A 27170-nucleotide genomic window follows, 5' to 3' on the forward strand; every position below is an offset into this window, starting at 1 on the left:
TTAATGCATCACACCACTATACATGTACTGAAGTATCACAATGAACCCCATAAATGTGGACAACTATTATATGTCAATTTAAAAGCAGTCAGCTGAGCCGGGCGTGATAGTGCACACCTTTAATCCCAGCACTCGGGAGGCAGAAGTAGGAGGATTGCCATGAGTTCAAGGCCCCCCTGAGACTACACAGTGAATTCCAGGTCAGCCTGGGCTACAATGAGACCCTACCTTGGGGGGGTGGGGGGAGTAGTCCACTGGTCTGACTGAAGTAGTTTGGGGTCAGAGCATGTTTCAGCCATGTGACTGTCCCAGGCTTTATTTAGCCTGGGGGCCTCAGCTATGAAATGAGGGTACCATCTGTTGTGGTTTGAATGAAAAATGCCCCCTCCTCACCACAGGTTCATATGTTTGAACTTGGTCCCCAGATGGTGGTACAGTTTGGCATTGTTAAGTTTTCATGAGGTAGAGCCTTGCTGGAAGAAGGGGTTCACTGTGGGCAGGCTTTGAAGTTTTATAACCTGGCCCCATGTTCTGTTCACCCTCTGCTTCAAGACTACGGATGCAACGTGACCAGCCAGCCTCCTACTCCTATTGCCATTCCTTTCCTGCCAGCATGGACTGTAACCTTGAACTTCCTTTCTTAAACTGCTTCTCATCAGGAATATGGTCACAGCAACAGAAAAGTAATTAACATGCCACCTCGGTTTGTATGAGGAGCAGACACAGCAGTGGGTCCGTCCGCCCAGCATAGGAGACACAGCTGCCCTTCGACAGCAGTAAGCAGCTGTGAGAATCACACCATGCAGTGTCCCATTCCTCTCCCCAACAAATACAGGAATCAGAAGGACTAGAACTCCACCTCCCCAATACACTCAAGAAGCTGGAGCCCCGCTAGAGCTCCAAGCACTCAGCAAGCTTTCCTGGTAGCCAGGGTGAAGGGGAGAGCACCACAGAGGGTCACCTTTGTGGGGCCCCACGGTCGCGACCAGAGACAGACGCCAGCCCGGGAGACAGGCAGCAGCAACACAAAGGAGACGGAGCATAGGAAGTGACCCTGCCAGTAGGTCAGAGAACACTGGAGGAAACGTAACCAAACCACCAGTCATTACTCAGTGAAGAAGAAAAGGGAATCCAGGCTGGGCACAAAACAGAGCAGGCCTAGGGTGGGAAGGAATGCACAGCCACCACCTGGGCACCTGCACATGGGATGCGAAAGCCTGCAGTAACCACTGCGCTATGGATGCAAACATGACAGGTGTTACAGGAACTGAAGCAAGGGACCACGCCAGCGTAAGATCACTCACCAGGGGAGAGAAGAGGTCTACAACCAACACAGAACACCCAACAGCTGGAGGAGAACCACAGAGGCCAAGAGGACTGGCTTGAGAAGTGATACACCATGGAAGTGGGGAGCAGAGTATGTCCTCGAAGCAGTCACCTGTGTCAGATGTAACTGCAAGGGAGTGACGGGGTGAGGGCCTGCCCGCCCAGCCGGGCAGCAGCACTGGTGGCAGGTCCTGCTGAGAGCTGGGCCTTTGAGATCTTCTCCCAGATCGTCCTAGGAATGATCAGGATTGGAGACTCACCAGCAGCACTTCTCAGTGAAGAAGGAACAAAAGAAGCCAAGCATTCACCATTTGGCCTAAAGAACTGTCCAAGCTCAACTATCAAAAAGAAAGAGACCCCACACCAGATATACCCTCCACCTACGGCTGGTTAAACACGCACAGCTTTAGAACTGGGGCAGAACCCGAGACCTGACACCAGGGTGCTGCGGGGAGCACTTTTACTCTCACAGGTGGCAAGACACCTGGACAGGGGACACCAGCTATAGCAACACACAGCTAGTTCCCAACACCTTGAACCCACTTACCTGGTAAGACACCAGGACTCTGAACCTGTCGGACAGTCTCCTTGTCCCACTTGTCTGACGGCTCGGAGTTCTCAATGACCTGGTCCAGTTCCTCACTCAGCTAAAGGGAGAAGCAAAGTGTAGCAGGTCAGCTGCATCAGCCTTGTGTTTTCTAGACTAAAATAAGAAAGCAGAAGCTGCCGCTCACATAACTGCTGTACATGCATGCACGCACACTGCCAAATGACACAGTCTGGTAGTCTAACGCTACAGATCAAGACTATAGAGCCAAGAAAAGTGAAGGAACTTCCTGCCTATCAGTTTCCTTGAACAGCCCTGACACAGCACCACAAGCTGTGTGGCTTAACCAGACAGTCTTTTCTCACAGTCCTGGAGGCCAGAACTCTGAAATCCAGAGGTTAGCAGCGTCAGTCCTCGGGCTGCGCTAGCTTCTGGTGACAGCCGGGCTCCGAGCATTGCTGGCTTGCAGCTGCATCTGACGTCCATCCTCAGCCTTCGCTCACAAGGCATTCTTTCAGTTGTCCTCCCACAGCTTCTTCCTTAAGGACACCTGTCACTGCAGGACCCCTGACTCAGTATGACCTCGTCTTAGCTTCAAATCCCTGAAATGACCCTATTTCCAAACAAGGTCACAGCCTGTGGTTTTTGAGGTTACACCATTTTCGGAAACACACACCAGCCCACAACCTTCCCACAGCCACAAGGCCAGTGAAAGAAGTAGGAGCCACACTTTGGCATCCTCTCGAAGCCCAGGACCTAACCACTCTCCCCGAGGGAAAATAAAATGTAGCCGGCAGCCTGCTCAGAGAGAAAAAAGGAACAAAGTCCATGTAAGCTCTCGGGGACACTGGCTGAAGTTGGTGTAGAGCTCTCGGGGACACTGGCTGAAGTGGGTGCAGAGCCCTCGGGGACACTGGCTGAAGTGGGTGCAGAGCCCTAGGGGACACTGGCTGAAGTGGGTGTAGAGCTCTCGGGGACACTGGCTGAAGTTGGTGTAGAGTTCTCGGGGACACTGGCTGAAGTGGGTGCAGAGCCCTCGGGTCACTGGCTGAAGTTGGTGCAGAGCCCTCGGGGACACTGGCTGAAGTTGGTGCAGAGCCCTCGGGTCACTGGCTGAAGTTGGTGCAGAGCCCTCGGGGACACTGGCTGAAGTTGGTGCAGAGCCCTCGGGGACACTGGCTGAAGTTGGTGCAGAGCCCTCGGGGACACTGGCTGAAGTTGGTGCAGAGCTCTCGGGGACACTGGCTGAAGTGGGTGGAGAGCCCTCGGGGACACTGGCTGAAGTTGGTGTAGTGTCCTCGGGGACACTGGCTGAAGTGGGTGTAGAGCTCTCGGGGACACTGGCTGAAGTGGGTGTAGTGTTCTCGGGGACACTGGCTGAAGTGGGTGTAGAGCTCTCGGGGACACTGGCTGAAGTTGGTGCAGAGCCCTCGGGTCACTGGCTGAAGTTGGTGCAGAGCCCTCGGGGACACTGGCTGAAGTTGGTGCAGAGCCCTCGGGTCACTGGCTGAAGTTGGTGCAGAGCCCTCGGGGACACTGGCTGAAGTTGGTGCAGAGCCCTCGGGGACACTGGCTGAAGTTGGTGCAGAGCCCTCGGGGACACTGGCTGAAGTTGGTGCAGAGCCCTCGGGGACACTGGCTGAAGTTGGTGCAGAGCCCTCGGGGACACTGGCTGAAGTTGGTGCAGAGCTCTCGGGGACACTGGCTGAAGTTGGTGCAGAGCCCTCGGGGACACTGGCTGAAGTGGGTGCAGAGCCCTCGGGGACACTGGCTGAAGTTGGTGCAGAGCCCTCGGGGACACTGGCTGAAGTTGGTGTAGTGTTCTCGGGGACACTGGCTGAAGTTGGTGCAGAGCTCTCGGGGACACTGGCTGAAGTGGGTGTAGAGCTCTCGGGGACACTGGCTGAAGTGGGTGTAGTGTTCTCGGGGACACTGGCTGAAGTGGGTGTAGAGCTCTCGGGGACACTGGCTGAAGTTGGTGCAGAGCCCTCGGGGACACTGGCTGAAGTGGGTGTAGAGCTCTCGGGGACACTGGCTGAAGTTGGTGTAGAGTTCTCGGGGACACTGGCTGAAGTGGGTGCAGAGCCCTCGGGTCACTGGCTGAAGTTGGTGCAGAGCCCTCGGGTCACTGGCTGAAGTTGGTGCAGAGCCCTCGGGGACACTGGCTGAAGTTGGTGCAGAGCCCTCGGGTCACTGGCTGAAGTGGGTGTAGAGCTCTCGGGGACACTGGCTGAAGTTGGTGCAGAGCCCTCGGGGACACTGGCTGAAGTGGGTGCAGAGCCCTCGGGGACACTGGCTGAAGTGGGTGTAGAGCTCTCGGGGACACTGGCTGAAGTTGGTGCAGAGCCCTCGGGGACACTGGCTGAAGTGGGTGTAGAGCCCTCGGGGACACTGGCTGAAGTGGGTGTAGAGCTCTCGGGGACACTGGCTGAAGTTGGTGCAGAGCCCTCGGGGACACTGGCTGAAGTGGGTGTAGAGCCCTCGGGGACACTGGCTGAAGTGGGTGCAGAGCCCTCGGGGACACTGGCTGAAGTGGGTGTAGAGCTCTCGGGGACACTGGCTGAAGTTGGTGTAGTGTTCTCGGGGACACTGGCTGAAGTTGGTGCAGAGCCCTCGGGTCACTGGCTGAAGTGGGTGTAGAGCTCTCGGGGACACTGGCTGAAGTTGGTGTAGAGCCCTCGGGGACACTGGCTGAAGTGGGTGTAGAGCCCTCGGGGACACTGGCTGAAGTTGGTGCAGAGCCCTCGGGGACACTGGCTGAAGTGGGTGTAGAGCCCTCGGGGACACTGGCTGAAGTGGGTGCAGAGCTCTCGGGGACACTGGCTGAAGTTGGTGCAGAGCCCTCGGGGACACTGGCTGAAGTGGGTGTAGAGCCCTCGGGGACACTGGCTGAAGTGGGTGTAGAGCTCTCGGGGACACTGGCTGAAGTGGGTGTAGAGCTCTCGGGGACACTGGCTGAAGTTGGTGCAGAGCCCTCGGGTCACTGGCTGAAGTGGGTGTAGAGCTCTCGGGGACACTGGCTGAAGTTGGTGCAGAGCCCTCGGGGACACTGGCTGAAGTGGGTGTAGAGCTCTCGGGGACACTGGCTGAAGTGGGTGCAGAGCCCTCGGGGACACTGGCTGAAGTGGGTGTAGAGCTCTCGGGGACACTGGCTGAAGTTGGTGCAGAGCCCTCGGGGACACTGGCTGAAGTGGGTGTAGAGCCCTCGGGGACACTGGCTGAAGTTGGTGTAGAGCCCTCGGGGACACTGGCTGAAGTGGGTGTAGAGCTCTCGGGGACACTGGCTGAAGTGGGTGCAGAGCCCTCGGGGACACTGGCTGAAGTGGGTGTAGAGCTCTCGGGGACACTGGCTGAAGTTGGTGCAGAGCCCTCGGGGACACTGGCTGAAGTGGGTGTAGAGCCCTCGGGGACACTGGCTGAAGTGGGTGTAGAGCTCTCGGGGACACTGGCTGAAGTTGGTGCAGAGCCCTCGGGGACACTGGCTGAAGTGGGTGTAGAGCCCTCGGGGACACTGGCTGAAGTGGGTGCAGAGCCCTCGGGGACACTGGCTGAAGTGGGTGTAGAGCTCTCGGGGACACTGGCTGAAGTTGGTGCAGAGCCCTCGGGGACACTGGCTGAAGTGGGTGTAGAGCCCTCGGGGACACTGGCTGAAGTGGGTGTAGAGCTCTCGGGGACACTGGCTGAAGTTGGTGCAGAGCCCTCGGGGACACTGGCTGAAGTGGGTGTAGAGCTCTCGGGGACACTGGCTGAAGTTGGTGCAGAGCCCTCGGGACACTGGCTGAAGTTGGTGCAGAGCCCTCGGGGACACTGGCTGAAGTTGGTGCAGAGCTCTCGGGGACACTGGCTGAAGTGGGTGTAGAGCTCTCGGGGACACTGGCTGAAGTGGGTGTAGTGTTCTCGGGGACACTGGCTGAAGTGGGTGTAGAGCTCTCGGGGACACTGGCTGAAGTTGGTGCAGAGCCCTCGGGGACACTGGCTGAAGTGGGTGTAGAGCCCTCGGGGACACTGGCTGAAGTGGGTGTAGAGCCCTCGGGGACACTGGCTGAAGTTGGTGCAGAGCCCTCGGGGACACTGGCTGAAGTTGGTGCAGAGCCCTCGGGGACACTGGCTGAAGTTGGTGCAGAGCCCTCGGGGACACTGGCTGAAGTTGGTGCAGAGCCCTCGGGGACACTGGCTGAAGTTGGTGCAGAGCCCACGGGGACACTGGCTGAAGTTGGTGCAGAGCCCTCGGGGACACTGGCTGAAGTTGGTGCAGAGCTCTCGGGGACACTGGCTGAAGTTGGTGCAGAGCCCTCGGGGACACTGGCTGAAGTGGGTGTAGAGCTCTCGGGGACACTGGCTGAAGTTGGTGCAGAGCCCTCGGGGACACTGGCTGAAGTGGGTGTAGAGCCCTCGGGGACACTGGCTGAAGTGGGTGTAGAGCTCTCGGGGACACTGGCTGAAGTTGGTGCAGAGCCCTCGGGGACACTGGCTGAAGTGGGTGTAGAGCCCTCGGGGACACTGGCTGAAGTGGGTGCAGAGCCCTCGGGGACACTGGCTGAAGTGGGTGTAGAGCTCTCGGGGACACTGGCTGAAGTGGGTGTAGTGTTCTCGGGGACACTGGCTGAAGTGGGTGTAGAGCTCTCGGGGACACTGGCTGAAGTTGGTGCAGAGCCCTCGGGACACTGGCTGAAGTTGGTGCAGAGCCCTCGGGGACACTGGCTGAAGTTGGTGCAGAGCTCTCGGGGACACTGGCTGAAGTGGGTGTAGAGCTCTCGGGGACACTGGCTGAAGTGGGTGTAGTGTTCTCGGGGACACTGGCTGAAGTGGGTGTAGAGCTCTCGGGGACACTGGCTGAAGTTGGTGCAGAGCCCTCGGGGACACTGGCTGAAGTGGGTGTAGAGCTCTCGGGGACACTGGCTGAAGTGGGTGTAGTGTTCTCGGGGACACTGGCTGAAGTTGGTGTAGTGTTCTCGGGGACACTGGCTGAAGTTGGTGCAGAGCCCTCGGGGACACTGGCTGAAGTTGGTGCAGAGCCCTCGGGGACACTGGCTGAAGTTGGTGCAGAGCCCTCGGGGACACTGGCTGAAGTTGGTGCAGAGCCCTCGGGGACACTGGCTGAAGTTGGTGCAGAGCCCTCGGGGACACTGGCTGAAGTTGGTGCAGAGCTCTCGGGGACACTGGCTGAAGTTGGTGCAGAGCCCTCGGGGACACTGGCTGAAGTGGGTGCAGAGCCCTCGGGGACACTGGCTGAAGTTGGTGCAGAGCCCTCGGGGACACTGGCTGAAGTTGGTGTAGTGTTCTCGGGGACACTGGCTGAAGTTGGTGCAGAGCTCTCGGGGACACTGGCTGAAGTGGGTGTAGAGCTCTCGGGGACACTGGCTGAAGTGGGTGTAGTGTTCTCGGGGACACTGGCTGAAGTGGGTGTAGAGCTCTCGGGGACACTGGCTGAAGTTGGTGCAGAGCTCTCGGGGACACTGGCTGAAGTGGGTGTAGAGCTCTCGGGGACACTGGCTGAAGTGGGTGTAGTGTTCTCGGGGACACTGGCTGAAGTTGGTGCAGAGCCCTCGGGGACACTGGCTGAAGTTGGTGCAGAGCTCTCGGGGACACTGGCTGAAGTTGGTGCAGAGCCCTCGGGGACACTGGCTGAAGTTGGTGCAGAGCTCTCGGGGACACTGGCTGAAGTGGGTGTAGAGCTCTCGGGGACACTGGCTGAAGTGGGTGTAGTGTTCTCGGGGACACTGGCTGAAGTGGGTGTAGAGCCCTCGGGGACACTGGCTGAAGTTGGTGCAGAGCCCTCGGGGACACTGGCTGAAGTGGGTGTAGAGCCCTCGGGGACACTGGCTGAAGTGGGTGTAGAGCCCTCGGGGACACTGGCTGAAGTTGGTGCAGAGCCCTCGGGGACACTGGCTGAAGTTGGTGCAGAGCCCTCGGGGACACTGGCTGAAGTTGGTGCAGAGCCCTCGGGGACACTGGCTGAAGTTGGTGCAGAGCCCTCGGGGACACTGGCTGAAGTGGGTGTAGAGCTCTCGGGGACACTGGCTGAAGTTGGTGCAGAGCCCTCGGGGACACTGGCTGAAGTGGGTGTAGAGCCCTCGGGGACACTGGCTGAAGTGGGTGCAGAGCCCTCGGGGACACTGGCTGAAGTGGGTGTAGAGCTCTCGGGGACACTGGCTGAAGTTGGTGTAGTGTTCTCGGGGACACTGGCTGAAGTTGGTGCAGAGCCCTCGGGTCACTGGCTGAAGTGGGTGTAGAGCTCTCGGGGACACTGGCTGAAGTTGGTGCAGAGCCCTCGGGGACACTGGCTGAAGTGGGTGTAGAGCCCTCGGGGACACTGGCTGAAGTGGGTGCAGAGCCCTCGGGGACACTGGCTGAAGTGGGTGTAGAGCCCTCGGGGACACTGGCTGAAGTGGGTGCAGAGCCCTCGGGGACACTGGCTGAAGTGGGTGTAGAGCTCTCGGGGACACTGGCTGAAGTTGGTGTAGTGTTCTCGGGGACACTGGCTGAAGTTGGTGCAGAGCCCTCGGGTCACTGGCTGAAGTGGGTGTAGAGCTCTCGGGGACACTGGCTGAAGTTGGTGTAGAGCCCTCGGGGACACTGGCTGAAGTGGGTGTAGAGCCCTCGGGGACACTGGCTGAAGTGGGTGCAGAGCCCTCGGGGACACTGGCTGAAGTGGGTGTAGAGCTCTCGGGGACACTGGCTGAAGTTGGTGCAGAGCCCTCGGGGACACTGGCTGAAGTTGGTGCAGAGCCCTCGGGGACACTGGCTGAAGTTGGTGCAGAGCCCTCGGGGACACTGGCTGAAGTGGGTGTAGAGCCCTCGGGGACACTGGCTGAAGTGGGTGTAGAGCTCTCGGGGACACTGGCTGAAGTTGGTGCAGAGCCCTCGGGTCACTGGCTGAAGTTGGTGCAGAGCCCTCGGGGACACTGGCTGAAGTGGGTGTAGAGCCCTCGGGGACACTGGCTGAAGTGGGTGTAGAGCTCTCGGGGACACTGGCTGAAGTTGGTGCAGAGCCCTCGGGTCACTGGCTGAAGTGGGTGTAGAGCTCTCGGGGACACTGGCTGAAGTTGGTGTAGAGCCCTCGGGGACACTGGCTGAAGTGGGTGTAGAGCTCTCGGGGACACTGGCTGAAGTGGGTGCAGAGCCCTCGGGGACACTGGCTGAAGTGGGTGTAGAGCTCTCGGGGACACTGGCTGAAGTTGGTGCAGAGCCCTCGGGGACACTGGCTGAAGTGGGTGTAGAGCCCTCGGGGACACTGGCTGAAGTGGGTGTAGAGCTCTCGGGGACACTGGCTGAAGTTGGTGCAGAGCCCTCGGGGACACTGGCTGAAGTGGGTGCAGAGCCCTCGGGACACTGGCTGAAGTTGGTGCAGAGCCCTCGGGGACACTGGCTGAAGTTGGTGCAGAGCTCTCGGGGACACTGGCTGAAGTGGGTGTAGAGCTCTCGGGGACACTGGCTGAAGTGGGTGTAGTGTTCTCGGGGACACTGGCTGAAGTGGGTGTAGAGCTCTCGGGGACACTGGCTGAAGTTGGTGCAGAGCCCTCGGGGACACTGGCTGAAGTGGGTGTAGAGCCCTCGGGGACACTGGCTGAAGTGGGTGTAGAGCTCTCGGGGACACTGGCTGAAGTGGGTGTAGAGCTCTCGGGGACACTGGCTGAAGTTGGTGCAGAGCCCTCGGGGACACTGGCTGAAGTGGGTGTAGAGCCCTCGGGGACACTGGCTGAAGTTGGTGCAGAGCTCTCGGGGACACTGGCTGAAGTGGGTGCAGAGCCCTCGGGGACACTGGCTGAAGTTGGTGCAGAGTTCTCGGGGACACTGGCTGAAGTTGGTGTAGAGCTCTCGGGGACACTGGCTGAAGTTGGTGTAGAGCCCTCGGGGACACTGGCTGAAGTTGGTGCAGAGCTCTCGGGGACACTGGCTGAAGTTGGTGTAGTGTTCTCGGGGACACTGGCTGAAGTGGGTGCAGAGCTCTCGGGGACACTGGCTGAAGTGGGTGCAGAGCCCTCGGGGACACTGGCTGAAGTTGGTGTAGTGTTCTCGGGGACACTGGCTGAAGTGGGTGCAGAGCTCTCGGGGACACTGGCTGAAGTTGGTGTAGAGTTCTCGGGGACACTGGCTGAAGTGGGTGTAGAGCTCTCGGGGACACTGGCTGAAGTTGGTGTAGAGTTCTCGGGGACACTGGCTGAAGTGGGTGCAGAGCCCTCGGGTCACTGGCTGAAGTTGGTGCAGAGCCCTCGGGGACACTGGCTGAAGTTGGTGCAGAGCCCTCGGGTCACTGGCTGAAGTTGGTGCAGAGCCCTCGGGGACACTGGCTGAAGTTGGTGCAGAGCCCTCGGGTCACTGGCTGAAGTTGGTGCAGAGCCCTCGGGGACACTGGCTGAAGTTGGTGCAGAGCCCTCGGGTCACTGGCTGAAGTTGGTGCAGAGCCCTCGGGGACACTGGCTGAAGTTGGTGCAGAGCCCTCGGGGACACTGGCTGAAGTGGGTGTAGAGCTCTCGGGGACACTGGCTGAAGTGGGTGTAGAGCTCTCGGGGACACTGGCTGAAGTGGGTGTAGTGTTCTCGGGGACACTGGCTGAAGTGGGTGTAGAGCTCTCGGGGACACTGGCTGAAGTTGGTGCAGAGCCCTCGGGGACACTGGCTGAAGTTGGTGCAGAGCCCTCGGGGACACTGGCTGAAGTTGGTGCAGAGCTCTCGGGGACACTGGCTGAAGTTGGTGCAGAGCCCTCGGGGACACTGGCTGAAGTGGGTGTAGAGCTCTCGGGGACACTGGCTGAAGTGGGTGTAGAGCCCTCGGGGACACTGGCTGAAGTTGGTGCAGAGCCCTCGGGTCACTGGCTGAAGTTGGTGCAGAGCCCTCGGGGACACTGGCTGAAGTTGGTGCAGAGCCCTCGGGTCACTGGCTGAAGTTGGTGCAGAGCCCTCGGGGACACTGGCTGAAGTTGGTGCAGAGCCCTCGGGTCACTGGCTGAAGTGGGTGCAGAGCCCTCGGGGACACTGGCTGAAGTTGGTGCAGAGCCCTCGGGTCACTGGCTGAAGTTGGTGCAGAGCCCTCGGGGACACTGGCTGAAGTTGGTGCAGAGCTCTCGGGGACACTGGCTGAAGTTGGTGCAGAGCCCTCGGGGACACTGGCTGAAGTTGGTGTAGAGTTCTCGGGGACACTGGCTGAAGTGGGTGCAGAGCCCTCGGGTCACTGGCTGAAGTTGGTGCAGAGCCCTCGGGGACACTGGCTGAAGTGGGTGCAGAGCCCTCGGGGACACTGGCTGAAGTGGGTGCAGAGCTCTCGGGGACACTGGCTGAAGTTGGTGTAGAGTTCTCGGGGACACTGGCTGAAGTGGGTGCAGAGCCCTCGGGGACACTGGCTGAAGTGGGTGTAGAGCTCTCGGGGACACTGGCTGAAGTGGGTGCAGAGCTGTTGGGGACAATGGCTGAAGTTGGTGTAGTGTTCTCTGGGACATTGGCTGAAGCTGGTGTAGAGCCTTCCAAGATATTGGCCCCAAATGGCAGGTATGTGGGAAGGGTAGCCCAGGCTGCAGGTGCTAATTAGCAGCTTGATAGCAAACAACCTCAATGTCACTTTATCAGTGCTCTCACCTGACCTGTTAAATGGGAGGAGGAGGGGGAAGAGCAGACAGAATATGATGGCAATCAAGTCTCCATAGCATCAGGAAGAGAGCAGATGAGCAGTGTGGGGCTGTGGAGGACTCCTGAATGGGAGTGGGGAATAGTCTCCCCAGCCTTGTGGGTGATCAGTTAAGGTTTTGGGATAATTCCCCAGGAAATGTGAGTTAAGAAGCCAGCTCTTGTAACTTCTTCCGTCTCCCTGTCTATTAGATGAGTTTAAAGCCCTCCAAGCACAAAAGAAAAAAGACAAGCAGGAGATTCTGGGATGCAGGAGAAGGCATTTGAGATGCAGGTCATTAGGGAGAAAACACAAGAGGAGTCCCTGAGTCTCGCTGGCCAATGGCAGAGAACAGTAGTCCCGGAGAGACTCACAACTCTCAGATACAAGCTTTGCCCTGGTTCACCCAGACCCATCCAGTTTTCTTCCTGACTTCAGTAGCCGCAGTACAGCCCACCTTCTGCTCACCCCGGCCAAATTCTCAGTGCTCCCCATCTCCCAATGCCAAAATCTCCCCTCAGCCCCTTAAGACACGTAACTCAGAGCCAGGTCCACTCTCAGAATGACCCAGGCAAGGCAGACAGAGGACAATCTCCCAGCAGGCTTTCAGAGCAGGCCTCTGAGGAAAGCAAGAAGGGAGGGGGAGGCGGGACCCTTCCACCACAGTACAATTCATGGCGCACCTGACTGGAGCCCTGTGGCCCTGCCCCGCAAGCAGGAGAGCGGCCTGTATGTCAATGAATATCTCATGAGCCCTGCTATGAGAGTAGATACTGCAGGCTCTGCATGGCTGACCATGCTCCTCCTGCAAGGCCAGGACCCAGAGCACCCCGGAAGCAGCAGCTGCCCCATTCCCTTACTCACTGCGGGGGCACTAGCTCAGCACTTTCTACCACCAACTTGCTTTTGGAGGGCGTGTTCCCAGTGGGGCCAGAGCCTGGGTGGGTGAGACGCCCACGGGTATTGGGAGACCGGCTGTTGAGCTGCACAAGGCTGTGCAAACTTGCCCAAGTATGTGGACTGTTCTGGATTAGGCAAGGACAGCATCAAGTCCAGGAAAAGGCAAGAAGATGTGGGCAGGGCAGGGCCTCAAAAGTAAATCTGGACAATGGGAGTCTGAAGGAAGAGGCAGCAACATGGCATTGGTTCTCCCGTGGTCTAACTGACCCAGGGTCACAAACTGGCAGAGGAAGTCCCCTGGCCATAGAGGAACGGACCCGGAGAGGAAGACGAGCAGAGAGGATAGGGGAGGGGGCGCCTTCCTAGAGGAGGAAGGAAAATGAAGGCAAGGCTGGAGGCTCAACCCGCCAGGGAGGGCAGGACAAGCAGAGATAAAGAACTGGAAAGGAATCGTTACGAGGTCGTGGGAGGAGGTGAGACGCGAGGACCGAGCAGCGGCACCGCGGGCAAGCACTTGGCAGGGTGAGGTGGCCCAGTGCAAGCGTCCGCGTCCCGGGCATCCCGCAGCCAGCCGGGCTCCGCGGGCAGCCGCGGTCGCGAGAGGGCTCGCCGCCCGGAGCTCCGCAGCACCGCTCGGCCCTGGCAGTCATTCAACCTGCTCGTCCCGGGTCGCGGCTCATCCTCCGCGGGCCGCCTCCGGAGCAGGCCGAGCGCCCGCGCCGCCGCCCCGCCGGCTCCTGCGCCCCGGACGCCCCGGCACCCGCTCTCCCTCGCGGGGGGGCTCGGCTCGCGACCCCTCCTCCCGTACCTCCTGGTAGGACGTGGAGCGGTCCTGCCGGATCATGGCACTGACCCGAGCCGAGGCGCACCGGGCACCGCTCTGCCGGGGCGCCCACTCCGCGCCGCGCCACCGAGCCGGACCGGTCGGTGCCCAGCCGCGTCCCGGAGACCAGGAGGGCCGCGCTCTGCGCATGCGCGGCTCCTCTCGCCGCCGAAGGTAATGCTGGGAAATGTAGTTCTGAGCGCGGCGTGTCTCGTCCTCCCGGATGGAGAAGCCTTCCTAAGGCGCTAGCCTGGCTAAACCTCCCTGCCTGAAGCCCATGTGTCCCTTAGTCTCTCTTTTCGTCTGTTTGGGGGGGGAGGGGGGGGAATGAGGAAGGGCCAGAGGAACTGGACACAAAGTGGAAGGAGGGGACCAGGTCAGCTGAGTAGAACATAATCTATAATCGCAAGAGGAAGCTTGTCCTTGTAGTCTATAACCATAATAAATGTCTCAAGAGCATGTTTATGTTATAAGGCGTTTTCATGCCCTTGATTCTGCAAGAGAACATTTTCCCCTATTTTACTGATTAGGAACCTGAAACACTGTAACCATCCTGGCAGGAAAAAGATACTGTAAGGAGACACTTGTGACCTTCCCATGAGCTATCAGACTATTGAAACAACCCCAAGGAATTGTTATTTCTCCCAGGAACCTCATGATGGGAAAAAGAAAAGGTTTAAATTTTGTGCCAGCTAGAAAGGAAACTTGCTTCCCAGAAAGAGATATCCCTCAGTTCTAACAACTTGCCAGCTACCCTGCAGGAGTGAGGAACTGATATAAAGACATACAGGACACTTATTGACTGACAGTGCTTAGCTATGGATACCTCTGGACCTCTACTTCAGCCTAACCTACAAGGAGGAAGGCTCCAGCATGCGAAGCCGAGGTAGAAGGATTGCCTTGAGTTCAAAGTCACCCTGAAACTACATAATGAATTCCAGGTTCAGCCTGGGCTAGACCTAGACCCTACCTTGAAAAACAAAAACAAAGAAACAACAACAACATAAAGAACTCTAGAGGCAGAGGTTGGAGAATCACTGTGAGTTCAAGGCCAGCCTGAGACTCATTCCAAGTCAGCCTGAGCTAGAACAAGACCTTACCTCATTTAAAAAAAAAAAAAAATTAAATCCCCAAAATAGACTTTTGAGGAGAGTCACTGGATCCCTTCTCCTAATGTGGCCACATTGAACACTTTTTCTACTTTCTTTTCTTAAAAAGTCACTTGCATGTGTAAACAAATGCCAGAGGCTCTTGCACCGCTTACTTTGTATCCAGCTTGTGTGGGTGGCTGGAAATTGAACCCTGGCTGCAGGCTTTGCTAGCAAGTGTCTTTAACCACTAAGCCATCTTCCCCCATGCCCTTTTCTATTCTTTAAAAAAAAAAAAAAAAAAAAAAACTTTTTTTGACAGCTTCCATAGTTATAGAGAATAAATCATTATAATTCCCTCTCCATTGCTTTCTTTTTAATTGGCTTATTGTAGCAGTTATCTTCTTGTTGCTGGGACAAAACACCTGATCAGAAGCAGCTTGTGGGAGGAAAGGGTTTATTTCAGGGTTATGGTTTCCACAGGAACCTCATCATGGTGGAGGAAACTGACTCACCTCATCATGCTGATAGGAGACAGAAACTGGCTCCACAGTCAGGGTAACAGAACTCCCAAGTGAGTGATTTTCTTTTCCTTGACTAAAAGCAGGAAATGGTCATTAAGCATACAATGAAACCCTAGTTTTTTTTTTTCCTTATTTCTTTCCTAGAAAGTTACACCCTCTAGTAAAGATTTTTAGATTAAGTTTTCACTCTTCATAAAGGACAGAAACCCTGATTGCTCCATTTTACAGAGACCTGTAAACCTGATCTTCCTCACATAGCTACTCCCCATTTAAAAAAAAAAATGCCGTAAGTCCCAATATGGGCTCCTGAAAACCTCTGTTGCCTCCCTGGGCAAGAGCTCTGTCCTGCTTCCTTCTCTTGCTACTGGGTTTAAGCTCCCCTTCTCTTCTCCTTCCTAAAACTCTAAGCTATAATAAAATCTCTCTGAACCTTATCCGCTGGACTGTGGATTTCATTTTTTGAATTTACAAGACAAGGATCCCCAAATTATCAGCGCATTGGCATACAAGGAGCCCCAAATCTTCTGTATCAGTGCATCCTCAGTAGAGAGAAGGCAGCCAGTGCAAGCTGACTCCAAACACAGACTCATCCACCAAAAGTCCGTCCCAGAAACACACCTCCTCTGACAGGCTCCACCTCCCAAAGGGTCCGCCAGCTGGGGACTAAGTAGGAAGTTTAATCAAAAATACCTGACGCCATGGGGACATTTACATTCAAACCACCACATTCTTCTAGGCTGGGCGGCCAGGGCTGGTTTGTTTGGGCTACCAACACACAGGCTCTGACCCTAACTCTCGTGCCAGTATCTTGTATCAAAAAGAATGGAAGCCAGGAGTGGTGGTGCGTCCCTCTGATCCCAGCACTTGAGAGGTACAGGTAGGAGGATAGCAGTTCAAGGTCAAGATGACTTAGTGAGTTCCAGGTCAGCCTGGGCTAGAGTGAGACTCTACCTCAAAAAACAAACAAAAGATAGGAGAGCTGTGACTAAGGGATTATTTCAGTCAGGAATGGACCCATTTGTTATTTGGGAGGACAGGGAGAGAATGAGAATATGAATGAGATAGAGGAAATCGGGATGCCACTATAAATGAACTCAGATTCATGCTATATTTTGTGCATCCAGCTTTATGTGAGTACTGGGGAATTGAACTCAGGCTGTCAAGCTTTGCTAGCAAGTGCCTGTGGTGGTTTGATTCAGGTGTGCCCCATACACTTAGGTGTTCTGAATGCTAGATTCCCAGCTGATAGAGATTTGGGGATTGGCGCCTCATGGAGGTGGTGTATTGTTGGGGGCAGGCTTATGGGTGTTATAGCCAGTGTTCCCTTGCCAGTGTTTGGCACACTCTCCTGTTCCTGTTATCCACCTGATGTTGGCCAGGAGGTGGTGTCCACCCTCTGCTCATGCCACCGGTTTCCCCTGCCATTGTGGAGCTTAACCTTGAACCTGTAAGCCAAGATAAACCTCTTTTTTTTCCCACAAGCTGCTATAGGTTGGGTGATTTCTACCAGCAATGCGCACCTGACTGCAGCAGTGTCTTTACCACTGAGCCATCGCTCTAGCCCCATGCTGCTACCCCTCCTTCCCTCCCTCCCTCCCTCCCTTCTTTCTTTCTTTCTTTCTTTGAGGTAGGGTCTCACTCTAGCTCAGGCTGACCTGGGATTCACTACGGAGTCTCAGGGGGGCCTCTCCTGCAGCTAACAAGCAGCCACTTTTGAAGCTCAGTTTGCTGACTGCTCAGGTGTCACAGCTGCTACTGCTTGGCTACCTTTGGCAGGTTGGTGGCTTCCTGCGATTGCTCTTCTCTGCGTTCCCTCATGGCTGTTGTCTCAGCCTCCTCTGTCACCTGTGTGACCAGCTACCTGCAGCATGACCATTTTGCCTTCTTCAGAATAGTACTTACTACTAGAACCGTTATAGAAATAAACACTGGTAAGCAGCAACAGAGGACCGGGCAGTTGGCTCAGTGGGTAAAGTACTCGCCATACACATGTGAGGACCTGAGTTCAGGCCCTCAGGACTCATGCAAAGCTGGATGCAGTGGGAAGCTTCTGGAATCCCAGCTCTCCATGGCGAGCTATCATCTCCCTGGCTTTAATGGGATAGCATTCCTGTTTCAGCTCATTTCCAGCACAAAGATAGAGTTATGTGGTTAATATTTTAACTTATCCTGGTTACTAAGTCTTTTAAAAATAAACCTTGAGGGATGAGGAGATGGTTCATTGGTTAAAGGGACTTGTTGTAAAGCCTACTGGCTGGGTCTTCAACTCTCAACCGCACCATCCTGTCCCTTTGACCCGTGTTATTTTCTCCCTTGGATCCATGCCATCTAATACAAAACTTGCACATCTTTTCTTCATGGTGTGTGAGTGTAGGGTGGGGTGAGTGTGTGTGGAGGCCACGGGTCAATGATAGGTGTCTGTCACTATCTTTTCCACCTTTTTCTTTTTTCTTTTCTTTTCAGTTGAAAAGGGAGGAACTTTTTAAACCTTTCCCCCATTTTTAATTGACAAATTCCATAATTATAGACAATAAACCATGAGAATTCCTTCCCTTCCCCCACTTTCCTGCTCACAAATCCACCCTCCATCATATCCCCTCCCCCTCTCAATTAGTCTCTCTCTTTTTAAAAATATTTTATTATGTATCTATTTATTAGAGCCAGGAAGAGGGAGAGAGAGAGATAGAGAAAGTGAGAATGGGCATGCCAGGGCCTCTAGCCAATGCAAATGAACTCCAGATGCATGAGCCACCATGTGCATCTATCTTACATGGGACCTGGAAAATCAAACCTAAGTCCTTACGCTTCACAGGCATGTGCCTTAACCATTAAGCCATCTCTCCAGCCCCTAGTCTCTCTTTTTTTTTTAAATTTTTTTAAATTTTTTATTTATTTATTTGAGAGTGACAGACACAGAGAGAAAGACAGAGGGAGAGAGAGAGAGAATGGGCGCGCCAGGGCTTCCAGCCTCTGCACACGAACTCCAGACACATGTGCCCCCTTGTGCATCTGGCTAACGTGGGACCTGGGGAACTGAGCCTCGAACCGGGGTCCTTAGGCTTCACAGGCAAGCACTTAACCGCTAAGCCATCTCTCCAGCCCTAGTCTCTCTTTTTTAAAAATTGATTTATTTGAGAGAGAAGGGAGCAGATAGATAGAGAGAGAATGGGCACACTGGGAGCTTCTGCCACTGCAAACAAATTCCAAATGCATGTGCCACCTTGTGCATCTGGCTTACATGGGTCCTGGGAAATTGAACCTAGGTCCTTTGGCTTTGCAGGCAAGTACCTTAACCGCTAAGCCATCTCTGCAGCCCAGTCTCTCTTTTATTTTGATGTCATCATCTTTTCCTCCTGTTATGTGGGTCTTGTGAAGGTAGTACCAGGTACTGTGAGGTCATGGATATCTAGGCCATTTTGTGTCTGGAAGACTGCATTGTAAGCAGTCCTACCCTTCCTTTGGCTCTTACATTCTTTCCTCCACCTCTTCTGCAATGGACCCTGAGCCTTGGAAGGTGTGATAGAGATGTTTCAGTGGTAATACTCCTCTGTTACTGCTTCTCAGCACCTTTTGAGTCATCCCAAGGTCAATGCCATCTGAAAAGAGAAGCTTCTCTAACCAAAAGTGAGAGTAGATTAATATATGCGTATGAACATTAACAGACGTGCTTACAGTGCAGTTTGGTGGGTGTAATATATGCATTTATCCGGACAACAGTAGCTGTTACTCCCCTAGGGCTTATGACCTCCCCTTTTGACCAGGTTTTCGGTACCAGGCATGCTTTCCCCCCTGTGGAGCCGGCCGCCTCCAGTCCCATTAGTGAGCAGTTGGTTTCCCCCATAACAGGCATGCCGCTGTTGAACCCATTGATTCATTTCGCCTGGCTGTCCAAACTTGAGGCTTGCAATGCCCACTGCTGTTTGCCCCTGGTGGTGACCCTTCTTCCACACAGCTGTGCACGCAGAGCAACTTTTTCCAGCTCTCTGTCAGCTGGCCCGCAGGGAGGTTTTCAGCTCAGCTCCAGCTTGATTTCTCAGTGACCCTGCAGCCCAAGCAACAATGTGGAGCTTTTGGCAATAGGGTCTTACCAACAATCTATTCCTGGTTTTCCACCTTCTTCATGACAGGGTCGCTCACAGAACCCAAAGCTCACCTACTGACTAGACCAGAAGTCTGCGGATTCTTCTGCCTCCACGTCTGGGATTACAGGCATGCCCCGACGCCCAGCATTCACACAAGTGCTGTGGATCCGAACTCAGGACTTCATGACTGCGGAGCAAGCTCTTCACTCATGGACCCATCTCCCCGGCGCCACATACCGCTCCAGACTGTCACTCAGCGATGTGGGTCCCCAACACTTTCCAGGAGTTCCAAGGGGCACGTGATGAGGTCCAGGCACGGGGATCGAACCTACCTAGACGCGGGCCCTGGTGCTGTGCGCAGGGCATTCCCGTCCCGGCTCCTCCCTCCCCGTCCCGGCTCCTCCCCGCCCCGGCCGGTGTCGCCGCGCTCTCCATGGCTCCCGGGTGGCGGCGATCGTCACTGGCGGCGCTCGCCCTGGTCCTGGCGCTGGCCGGGGGTCCACGGGCTGCCGGAGCGGAGCGGGCCGCCCCGGTGCGGCTGTTCACCGAGGAGGAGCTGGCGCGCTACACCGGCGAGGAGGTAGGCCGCCGGGGAGAGGAAGCCCGAGCTCCGACGAAGGCCTGCAGCTCGGGAAGGCTGGGGCGGGCCCGCAGATCTTCCGGGCTTTTCCTGTCCCCGAGCCCCGGCCGACCCCTAAGATCCCCGCTTTGTGGCCGGGACCTGGAGATGAACGCAGAGGGCAAAACGGGAGCTCAGGGATGGGGGAGCTTGGGACGGGTGCAGCCTCCTTCCGGCGCGCACACCCCACCCACTCTGCGCTGGGCCCCCGGACCCACAAGCACCCATCTCTCCACCCCGTGGGGATCTTAGGGACGGGGCATCCTCCTTCCGGCGCGCACACCCCACCCATTCTGCGCTGGGCCTCCGGACCCACAAGCACCCATCTCTCCACCCCGTGGGGAGCTCAGGGACGGGGGCAGCCTCGTTCCGGTGCGCACGCCCCACCCACTCTGCGCTGGGCTCCCGGACCCACAAGCACCCATCTCTCCACCCCGTGGGGATCTTAAGGACGGGGCATCCTCCTTCCGGCGCGCACACCCCACCCATTCTGCGCTGGGCCTCCGGACCCACAAGCACCCATCTCTCCACCCCGTAGGGAGCTCAGGGACGGGGGCATCCTCCTTCCGGCGCGCACGCCCCACCCACTCTGCGCTGGGCCCCCGGACCCACAGGCACCCATCTCTCCACCCCGTGGGCGCTGGGCCGCGGCGGCTGCTTAGATGGCAGGGTAGGAGTCACGTTAGGACCATGGCTGAGCAGAACCGATCCCCTGCCTTTACAGATGAGGAAACTGAGGCATGCTCTTTAGTGTTGGACTAAACTCCGGGCTCCCGAGCCCCGTGTTAACAATCCTATCGCCAGGGAGGGCTGCTTCTGAAACCAGGTCCTTAGAGGTGCAGCTTGGGCGTCGTTGGTGAACAGGTTGGTTAGACCCGTGGGTCCATGAGGACACAAGAAGGAGACATGACAGGGGAGTGGCAGCATGTTAAGGGGCGTCTTTGGGCCAACAGTGTTGAGTCGCGAAGCATGCGATGAGAAGCAAAGGTTTAAGGTCACAAGCCTGCTCTCTTTTTTTTTTTTAATTTTTTTTTAATTTATTTATTTGAGAGCGACAGACACAGAGAGAAAGACAGATAGAAGGAGAGAGAGAGAATGGGCGCGCCTGGGCTTCCAGCCTCTGCAAACGAGCTCCAGACGCGTGCGCCCCCTTGTGCATCTGGCTAACGTGGGACCTGGGGAACCGAGCCTCGAACCGGGGTCCTTAGGCTTCACAGGCAAGTGCTTAACCGCTAAGCCATCTCTCCAGCCCAAGCCTGCTCTCTTGTAAGCCAGTGTCTGGGTTTCCAGTGTTCCTGCCCTTCCCTGACCGCTAAGTGTTGGAACCACAGCTCAGGGCATTATCGGTCAGGGACTTTCTCTCTGCCTTGGACACCTTGAGCGGTTTATGTGAACAATACAAGGGAGAGCCTTGACGAGCCCACAGTAAAAACCTTGGGTTTCTGCCCAGCGAATGTTTTGTTTGCTGCTGGAGGAAAGACTGTGCTTGAAGAAAAGAGAGAGGGAGGGAATGAAGCTCTCTCCTCTTTTAGCTTGGTGTGCCAAGTTCTTCTCATTCTTCCATGTGCAGGGAATTCTTGGGGGTCCCCAGCAAAACCCAGGGGAGGGCAGAGCAGCAGAGCCAAGGAAATGATGAGGACAGAAAACAGCTGTTTAGTATTGACCTTCCAGATTGGAAATGGGTGGTGTTTGGGGGATGGGGGAAGGGGAGCCCTGCAGATATCTATAGGCCAGGGAAGGGGCAAGGGGTGGAGCTGTGTGGTGCCGAGGTGTGTGGCCGTGGCTCTGGCCGCTGCCTGCTGTCCTGGGGGGATTATTAATAGCAAGCCCTTTACCCTCCGAAGTCAAGGTTGCGTAATGCCTTATTTGGTCACCATAAAGCTTTATACCTTTGAGTGGCACCCCAACTCTATCTTGTGCTGTGTGATTTGAGCCAAATTATTAAGCCTCTCCGTCTTTATTTCCAACTGTAACATGCTTGTGTCAGTCAGGGTTCGACAGAGGGTGGTAGGAGGGAGCGGGAAACCGAGATTACGTGGAATTGTTCACCTGGTCTATGTTGGGGGCTGGCCATGCAAGTTGGAAATCTGTAGGGCACCTGTGCCAGAAAAAAGCCTTGAAACCCCCCATGGGGTACAGTTTCTCCTTGGGGAACCTTAAGGCCTTTAAATGGATTGGGGCAGGTCAGGGCAGAGTACCCATGATAATCTCCTTTGTGCAGAGTTACCTGATTTTAGATGTTAACCATCTACAAAATACTTTCACAGCCATGCATGGCTGAGTCATAGGTAACGGAACAGTAGCCATTCCAAATGAATGTGTAAAACTTGCCGTCATATGGTTACAAGAGTCCCTCCTCTCCACAGGATTTTTGTGAAGAGACTGTCACACACACAGTGCTTAGCATGGTGACCCTTACCCAGAGTGAGCTGCTCCGACTGACTTGGAATTCACTATGTAGTCTCAGGGTAGCGTCAAACTCACGGTGATCCTCCTGCGTCTGCCTTCTGAGTGTTAGGATTAAAAGTGTGCATCAGGGCTGGAGAGATGGCTTAGCGGTTAAGCACTTGCCTGTGAAGCCTAAGGACCCCGGTTCAAGGCTTGGTTCCCCAGGTCCCACGTTAGCCAGATGCACAAGGGGGCGCACGCGTCTGGAGTTCGTTTGCAGAGGCTGGAAGCCCTGGCGCGACCGTTCTCTCTCTCTCCCTCTATCTGTCTTTCTCTCTGTGTCTGTTGCTCTCAAATAAATAAATAAATAATTAATTTTAAAAAAAAAGTGTGCATCACCACACCCGGCTGTGATTGTTTTTAAAAGAAGGGATGCCTCCCACTTGCTATGACACTTTATGACTTTTCTGAGGTTTTATGAGTGGCAATTATATTGCCAAGGTCAGTGGCAAGGACCAGGCCTTGGGACTACCCAGCATTCTACCAAGGAAACTTTCCTAATGTGTGCTGGAGAGCCAGTGTGTGGTGCTCGATTCTCACGCTTTCCCCCACTTTCTAGGAGGAACAGCCCATCTACCTGGCAGTGAAGGGAGTGGTGTTTGATGTCACTTCTGGGAAGGGTAAGTGGTGTGGCCTTTGGATCTTTATTGTTGGGGAGCTCAGAGCCGGAGCAGGCTCTTAGAAGCATGATGCAAGGGAGAAAATGTTAGCCCCTTCTCTTTCCATCTTATGACCAGGTGGAGGTAAAGCTTGCTGGTGTTTTACTTCAATGGCTTTTTTTTTCCTATTAATGCCATGCTCCTACTTGAAAGCCAGTAGAATCCACTTCAAACTCAATGACTTTCTTGAGTTGAAGCCTGAAGAATAGCATCATTTCTTAGCAAAGAGCTGCTTTCCTAATGTCATTGAGCATACCTTTAACCATTTTCCCAGCCATAACTACAATATCATGGAGTGGGCTTTAATGGTTCTTCTGTAGTTTGATTCCAAATACTGCTGAGTGGAAACAGACTTAGTTTCCACTAGCATTTAAGACCAGATGTTTTCCCTTTGTATTTGATTTTTGTTGTTGTTTGTGAGGTAAGGTTTTGCTATAGCCCAGGCTGACCTGGAATTCATTATGTAGTCTCAGGGTGGCATTGAACTCACGGCAATTTTCCTACCTCTACCTCCTGAGTGCTAGGATTAAAGGCATGTGCCACCATGCCTGGGTGATTTTGTTTGTTTCTTTGCACTAGAGACTGAAGCCAGGCCCGTGCTACACAAGTACTCGACCACAGCTATATTCTCTGCTCTATTTTCCGAGACAGGGTCTCACTAGGTTGCCTAGGCTGGCCCTGAACTTACTCTGTAGCCCAGGTTGGCCTTGAACTTGCAGTCCTTCTGCCTCAGCCCCCAAACTAGCTCAGATGGCATACCTGTATCACTAGACCCAGCTGGCATTTTGATTTTTGAAGGGCATTTTAAAAATATTTTTATTTATTTATTTGCAAGCAGAGAGATATAGAGAAAAGAGAGAATAGGATGCCAGAGCCTCCGGCCACTGCAAACAAACTCCAGACACATGCACCATTTTATGCATCTATCTGTATGTGGGTACTGGGGAATTAAACCCAGGTGGTTAGGCTTTGCAGGCAAGCGCCTAACTACTAAACCATCTCTCCAGCTCTGAAGGGTCTTTTCATTCTGTATTTTCTAGAAACCCTCAGGACACAAGTGTAACTCATTCCACGTTCTGACATAGAACAGTCCAGCCAAATGGCGTGACATCATCCTTATTGTACTTACCCCCAGAGCTAGACCTTTTCTGGGAATTGGGCTCCTGGGCACCCCAGTGCAGTCTCCGCTGCTCTGCATGCACACCCACACTCTCACCCTCTTCCCCCCACCACAGAGTTTTATGGACGTGGAGCCCCCTACAATGCCTTGACTGGGAAGGACTCCACCCGAGGGGTGGCCAAGATGTCCCTGGATCCTGCAGACCTCACCCATGACACTGTGAGTTGGATAATGTGCAGGTGTTAAGATGCCCTGGCCCCTTGGCTTGGGTTTTGTTTTACTTATTATAAAGTAATATAATATATAATATAGTTTTATTTATTTGTTGTGGTACTGAGATTTGAGCAGTGTGCTGGGTCCCCAGCTCACGAGGCTGCTTCTATGGTAGGTGTGTGGTTATGTGCATGCTCCTGTGTGTGTGCGGGGGCCAGAGGCCAGTGCCGGGGGTCTTCCTCAGCTGTTCTACAAACTGTTCTCTGACCCAGGATTTCTCACTGAACCTGGGTGAGCTCACTGATTTGGCTAGATTTCTTGTCCTCTCCCTCCCATTGCCGGAATTTCCGAGTACACTGTCACACCTGGCATTTTTACATGGGTGTTAGGAATCCCCAAGCACCTTACCCACCCACTGAGCCATCTCCCCAGGCCCCACAGAGCTGCTTAGTCAGTCTGTTTCCCCTCCAGTCCACTTGGTGGTGTGGCCAACCATTTTCCCGAGATGGACTATCTTCTGGGCTACTGGGTCACCCTCCTTAGAAGCCTTGACTCCCGTGGCTTCCCATCAAGTAGAGTCCAGTTCAGAGTTCTTCTCTGTCTGGCCACAGCTTGCCTTGGCAGCCGATCCCCTTGTATAGTCTGTTCCCTCCCATTCCCTTTTGGGTTCATCTCTGAGACCCACACCCCGGGCTGTCCTCGGCAGTTCTGTAATTTAGTGGAGTAGAGGACAGAGTGGGGAAGAGCCAGGTCTCTTCTGTGCTCATACTTACGGGGAGGAGAAAACAACATTAAAAAGGGAAACAATCCCCCTGGCATTCACCTCAACTGTGCTCAACATCAAATCCATATTGTTGAGTGAGATGTCAAACTCTTAAGCCACAATTCAAAAAAATTAAGCCGAAGTATATCAGCCAACCTTTTGTTGCTATAGTAAGATACCTGACATAATTAACTTATGGGAAAGGTTTATTCTTAAGGTTTTAGATCATGATCAGCTGGGCTCCTGGCGAGGCAGCATGGTCATGACAAGAGTGAGCTCACCACTTTCCTGTGGTAGGAGGAGAAATCCCTTCAGGGCACACCCCCGCTGATGTAAAGACCTCCCTCCCCTCCTGATAACTCCACCCTGGAGACAGCAGGAAGGGTACGAAACTTACAGGACTTGGAGGCAGCACAGCTCAGCCCACCCCAGGGTGGCTGTTCTCTGGACTCTAGAATTCCTGCATCAGCCAATGAGCAAAACTGAGGCAGCATTGCCTCCCCGCCCCCCCCCACACTCCTTACCTGCGCATGCAGGGTTGTCTCTTGAAAAAGTCCATTCTCTGCTGTTTGGTCATTTAAGATGTTTTCTGTTGCCTTTGGGGTGTGGGGCGGGTAAGGCAGGGATGGAGAGAGGCCAGTGCCAAACACGACTCACTCATCTGAATCCTCCTCCTTTTGGCCTTTCTCCCCAAGACGGGTCTCACGGCCAAGGAGCTGGCGGCCCTGGACGACGTCTTCACGCAGGTGTACAAAGCCAAGTACCCCATTGTGGGCTACACGGCCCGGAGGGCCCTCAACGAGGACGGCAGCCCCAACCTGGACTTCAAGCCCGAAGACCAGCCCCACTTCAACATGAAGGACGAGTTCTGATGTGCTACGGCAGGCTCTTGGGTGGTGAGGCAGGGGACAGGGGCTAACTGTCCCCAGGAACAGGCTGTAGGAGCCACCCAGGCCCCTGGCTGTGAAGAAAACCGGTGTTAAAGCTGCCAGAGTGACGCCTTTTGTCATTGTGCGTCACGTGCCGCTTGCAGTCACAGCAGCTGAGTGGTCAACATGGCATCGCCAGAGCCTCTGCAACACCACCGCCTGGCGGTGGGGTTATGAGGGTCTCCGTGTCTTCTGTACTTATCACATTTTGTACTATGATCATGTTGATTTTATAAGAACAGGAATAAACTGCTTACTGTTGTAAAGCGATCCCCCCGCTGTGCCCCCCCCTCAGAGCCTTGCGATCCTCCTACCTCTACCGCCTGCTGGGGTTAAAGGTGTGCGCCACCACGCCCAGCTTTATTTATTATTTATTTATTTATTTATTGAGGTATGGACTCGCTGTAGCCTGAACTGACCTGGAATTCACTATGGAGTCTCAGGCTGGCCTTGAACTCACAGCGATCCTCCTACCTCTGCCTCCCAAGTGTTGGCATTAAAGGTGTGCACCACCACGCCCGGCCTTCCCATGCATTTTTAAATGGGTGCTGGGGTCCAAACTCATGTCCTCATGGCAAGCATTTTCCAACTGAGCCATCTCCCCAGCACCCCAAAAGCATGTTTACATTAAGCGGACATGCTGATTACTGGGCCCCCTCCCCAGGGCTCAAGCTTTCGCAGCCCTACAGTGTGGCCCAGGAACCTCATTGTTGACAGAGGGCCCCAACAACTGTGACACAAATGGGCCCCGGCACTTGGGGAGTGGCACCTCAGGGAGACCCATCTGATCCTTCCTGAGGACCCATTTGACATGTCACTTAGTGGCACATTCCAGGACTGGGGAGTCTTACCAGCAAATTCCTAAGTCCTTTGCAAAAATCTACGGACTTGGTGCCCACTCAGGACTAACACTAGGCCTGAAACTTACCAGAAAGGACTCTGGCCTGGAGTTCCAGAAGTTGTTTATGCCACCAAAGTCGTTCATGTCAGGACATTTTGCACACATGGATGACCCATGAGTGACTGTCAATGGGATGTGTGGTGGTGGTTTGAAGGTAACATGTCCCATAGCCTCATGTGTGTTTGAATACTTAATCCCCAGTTGGCAGAACTGTTTGGGAAGGTTGTGGAGCCTCTGGGAGGTAGGTCCTTGCTAGAGGGGGCCTATCAGAGGGGCAGGCCTTGGGGTGTTACAGCCTGGTTCAGCTTACCTCACTAGCTGCCTGTGTGAGGATGGGGTGCTTGGCTGTCTGCTCCTGCTGTTTCCCCATCTGCTACTGTGAGGAACCCGTCTCCCAGAAATGCAGGCCAGAAGTAAATCCTTGCTTCCCACAAGCTGCTCCTGGCCAGGTGCTTTGTCCCAGCAGTGAAGCAGTAAGTGCTGTAGTGGGTGCCCCTGAAAACACCCAGTTAATGGCTTTTGAATTAGGTGCCTGGGGTGGTCTGATTCGGGTGTCCCCCATAAATTTAGGTATTCTGAATGCTAGGTTCCCAGCTGATGGAAATTTGGGAATTAATGCCTCCTGGAG

General features: G+C 54.9%; 2 protein-coding genes across 4 annotated transcripts in view; one reads left to right on the forward strand and one right to left on the reverse strand.

The window, feature by feature from the left end:
* The window catches only part of Pacc1 (proton activated chloride channel 1), a 33680-nt gene extending 18862 nt beyond the window's left edge, over window positions 1–14818 (reverse strand). Inside the window, exons 1-3 of one of the 3 annotated variants that reach the window (XM_045145961.1) lie at window positions 13182–13296; window positions 1874–1973; window positions 1439–1558 (exon numbers count right to left, since the gene is read on the reverse strand). In XM_045145961.1, coding sequence (XP_045001896.1) covers window positions 1439–1558; window positions 1874–1973; window positions 13182–13217 — 256 coding nt within the window. In that variant the 5' untranslated portion in view covers window positions 13218–13296. Of the gene's footprint in view, window positions 1–1438; window positions 1559–1873; window positions 1974–13181; window positions 13297–14799 lie in introns of those variants that run through there. The other 2 variants (XM_045145975.1, XM_004671281.2) reach the window with 2 other exon arrangements.
* Window positions 14819–18657: 3839 nt separating this feature from the next.
* Window positions 18658–25907, forward strand: Nenf (neudesin neurotrophic factor). Its single transcript, XM_012951880.2, has 4 exons — window positions 18658–19470; window positions 22517–22577; window positions 23852–23955; window positions 25408–25907. Exons 1-4 carry the CDS (start codon window positions 19150–19152, stop codon window positions 25582–25584), a joined length of 663 nt encoding a protein of 220 aa, XP_012807334.2. The 5' UTR covers window positions 18658–19149; the 3' UTR covers window positions 25585–25907.
* Window positions 25908–27170: the final 1263 nt, after the last annotated feature.

Source organism: Jaculus jaculus, chromosome 1 (genome assembly GCF_020740685.1).
Source record: "Jaculus jaculus isolate mJacJac1 chromosome 1, mJacJac1.mat.Y.cur, whole genome shotgun sequence".
NCBI classification, from domain to species: domain Eukaryota; kingdom Metazoa; phylum Chordata; class Mammalia; order Rodentia; family Dipodidae; genus Jaculus; species Jaculus jaculus.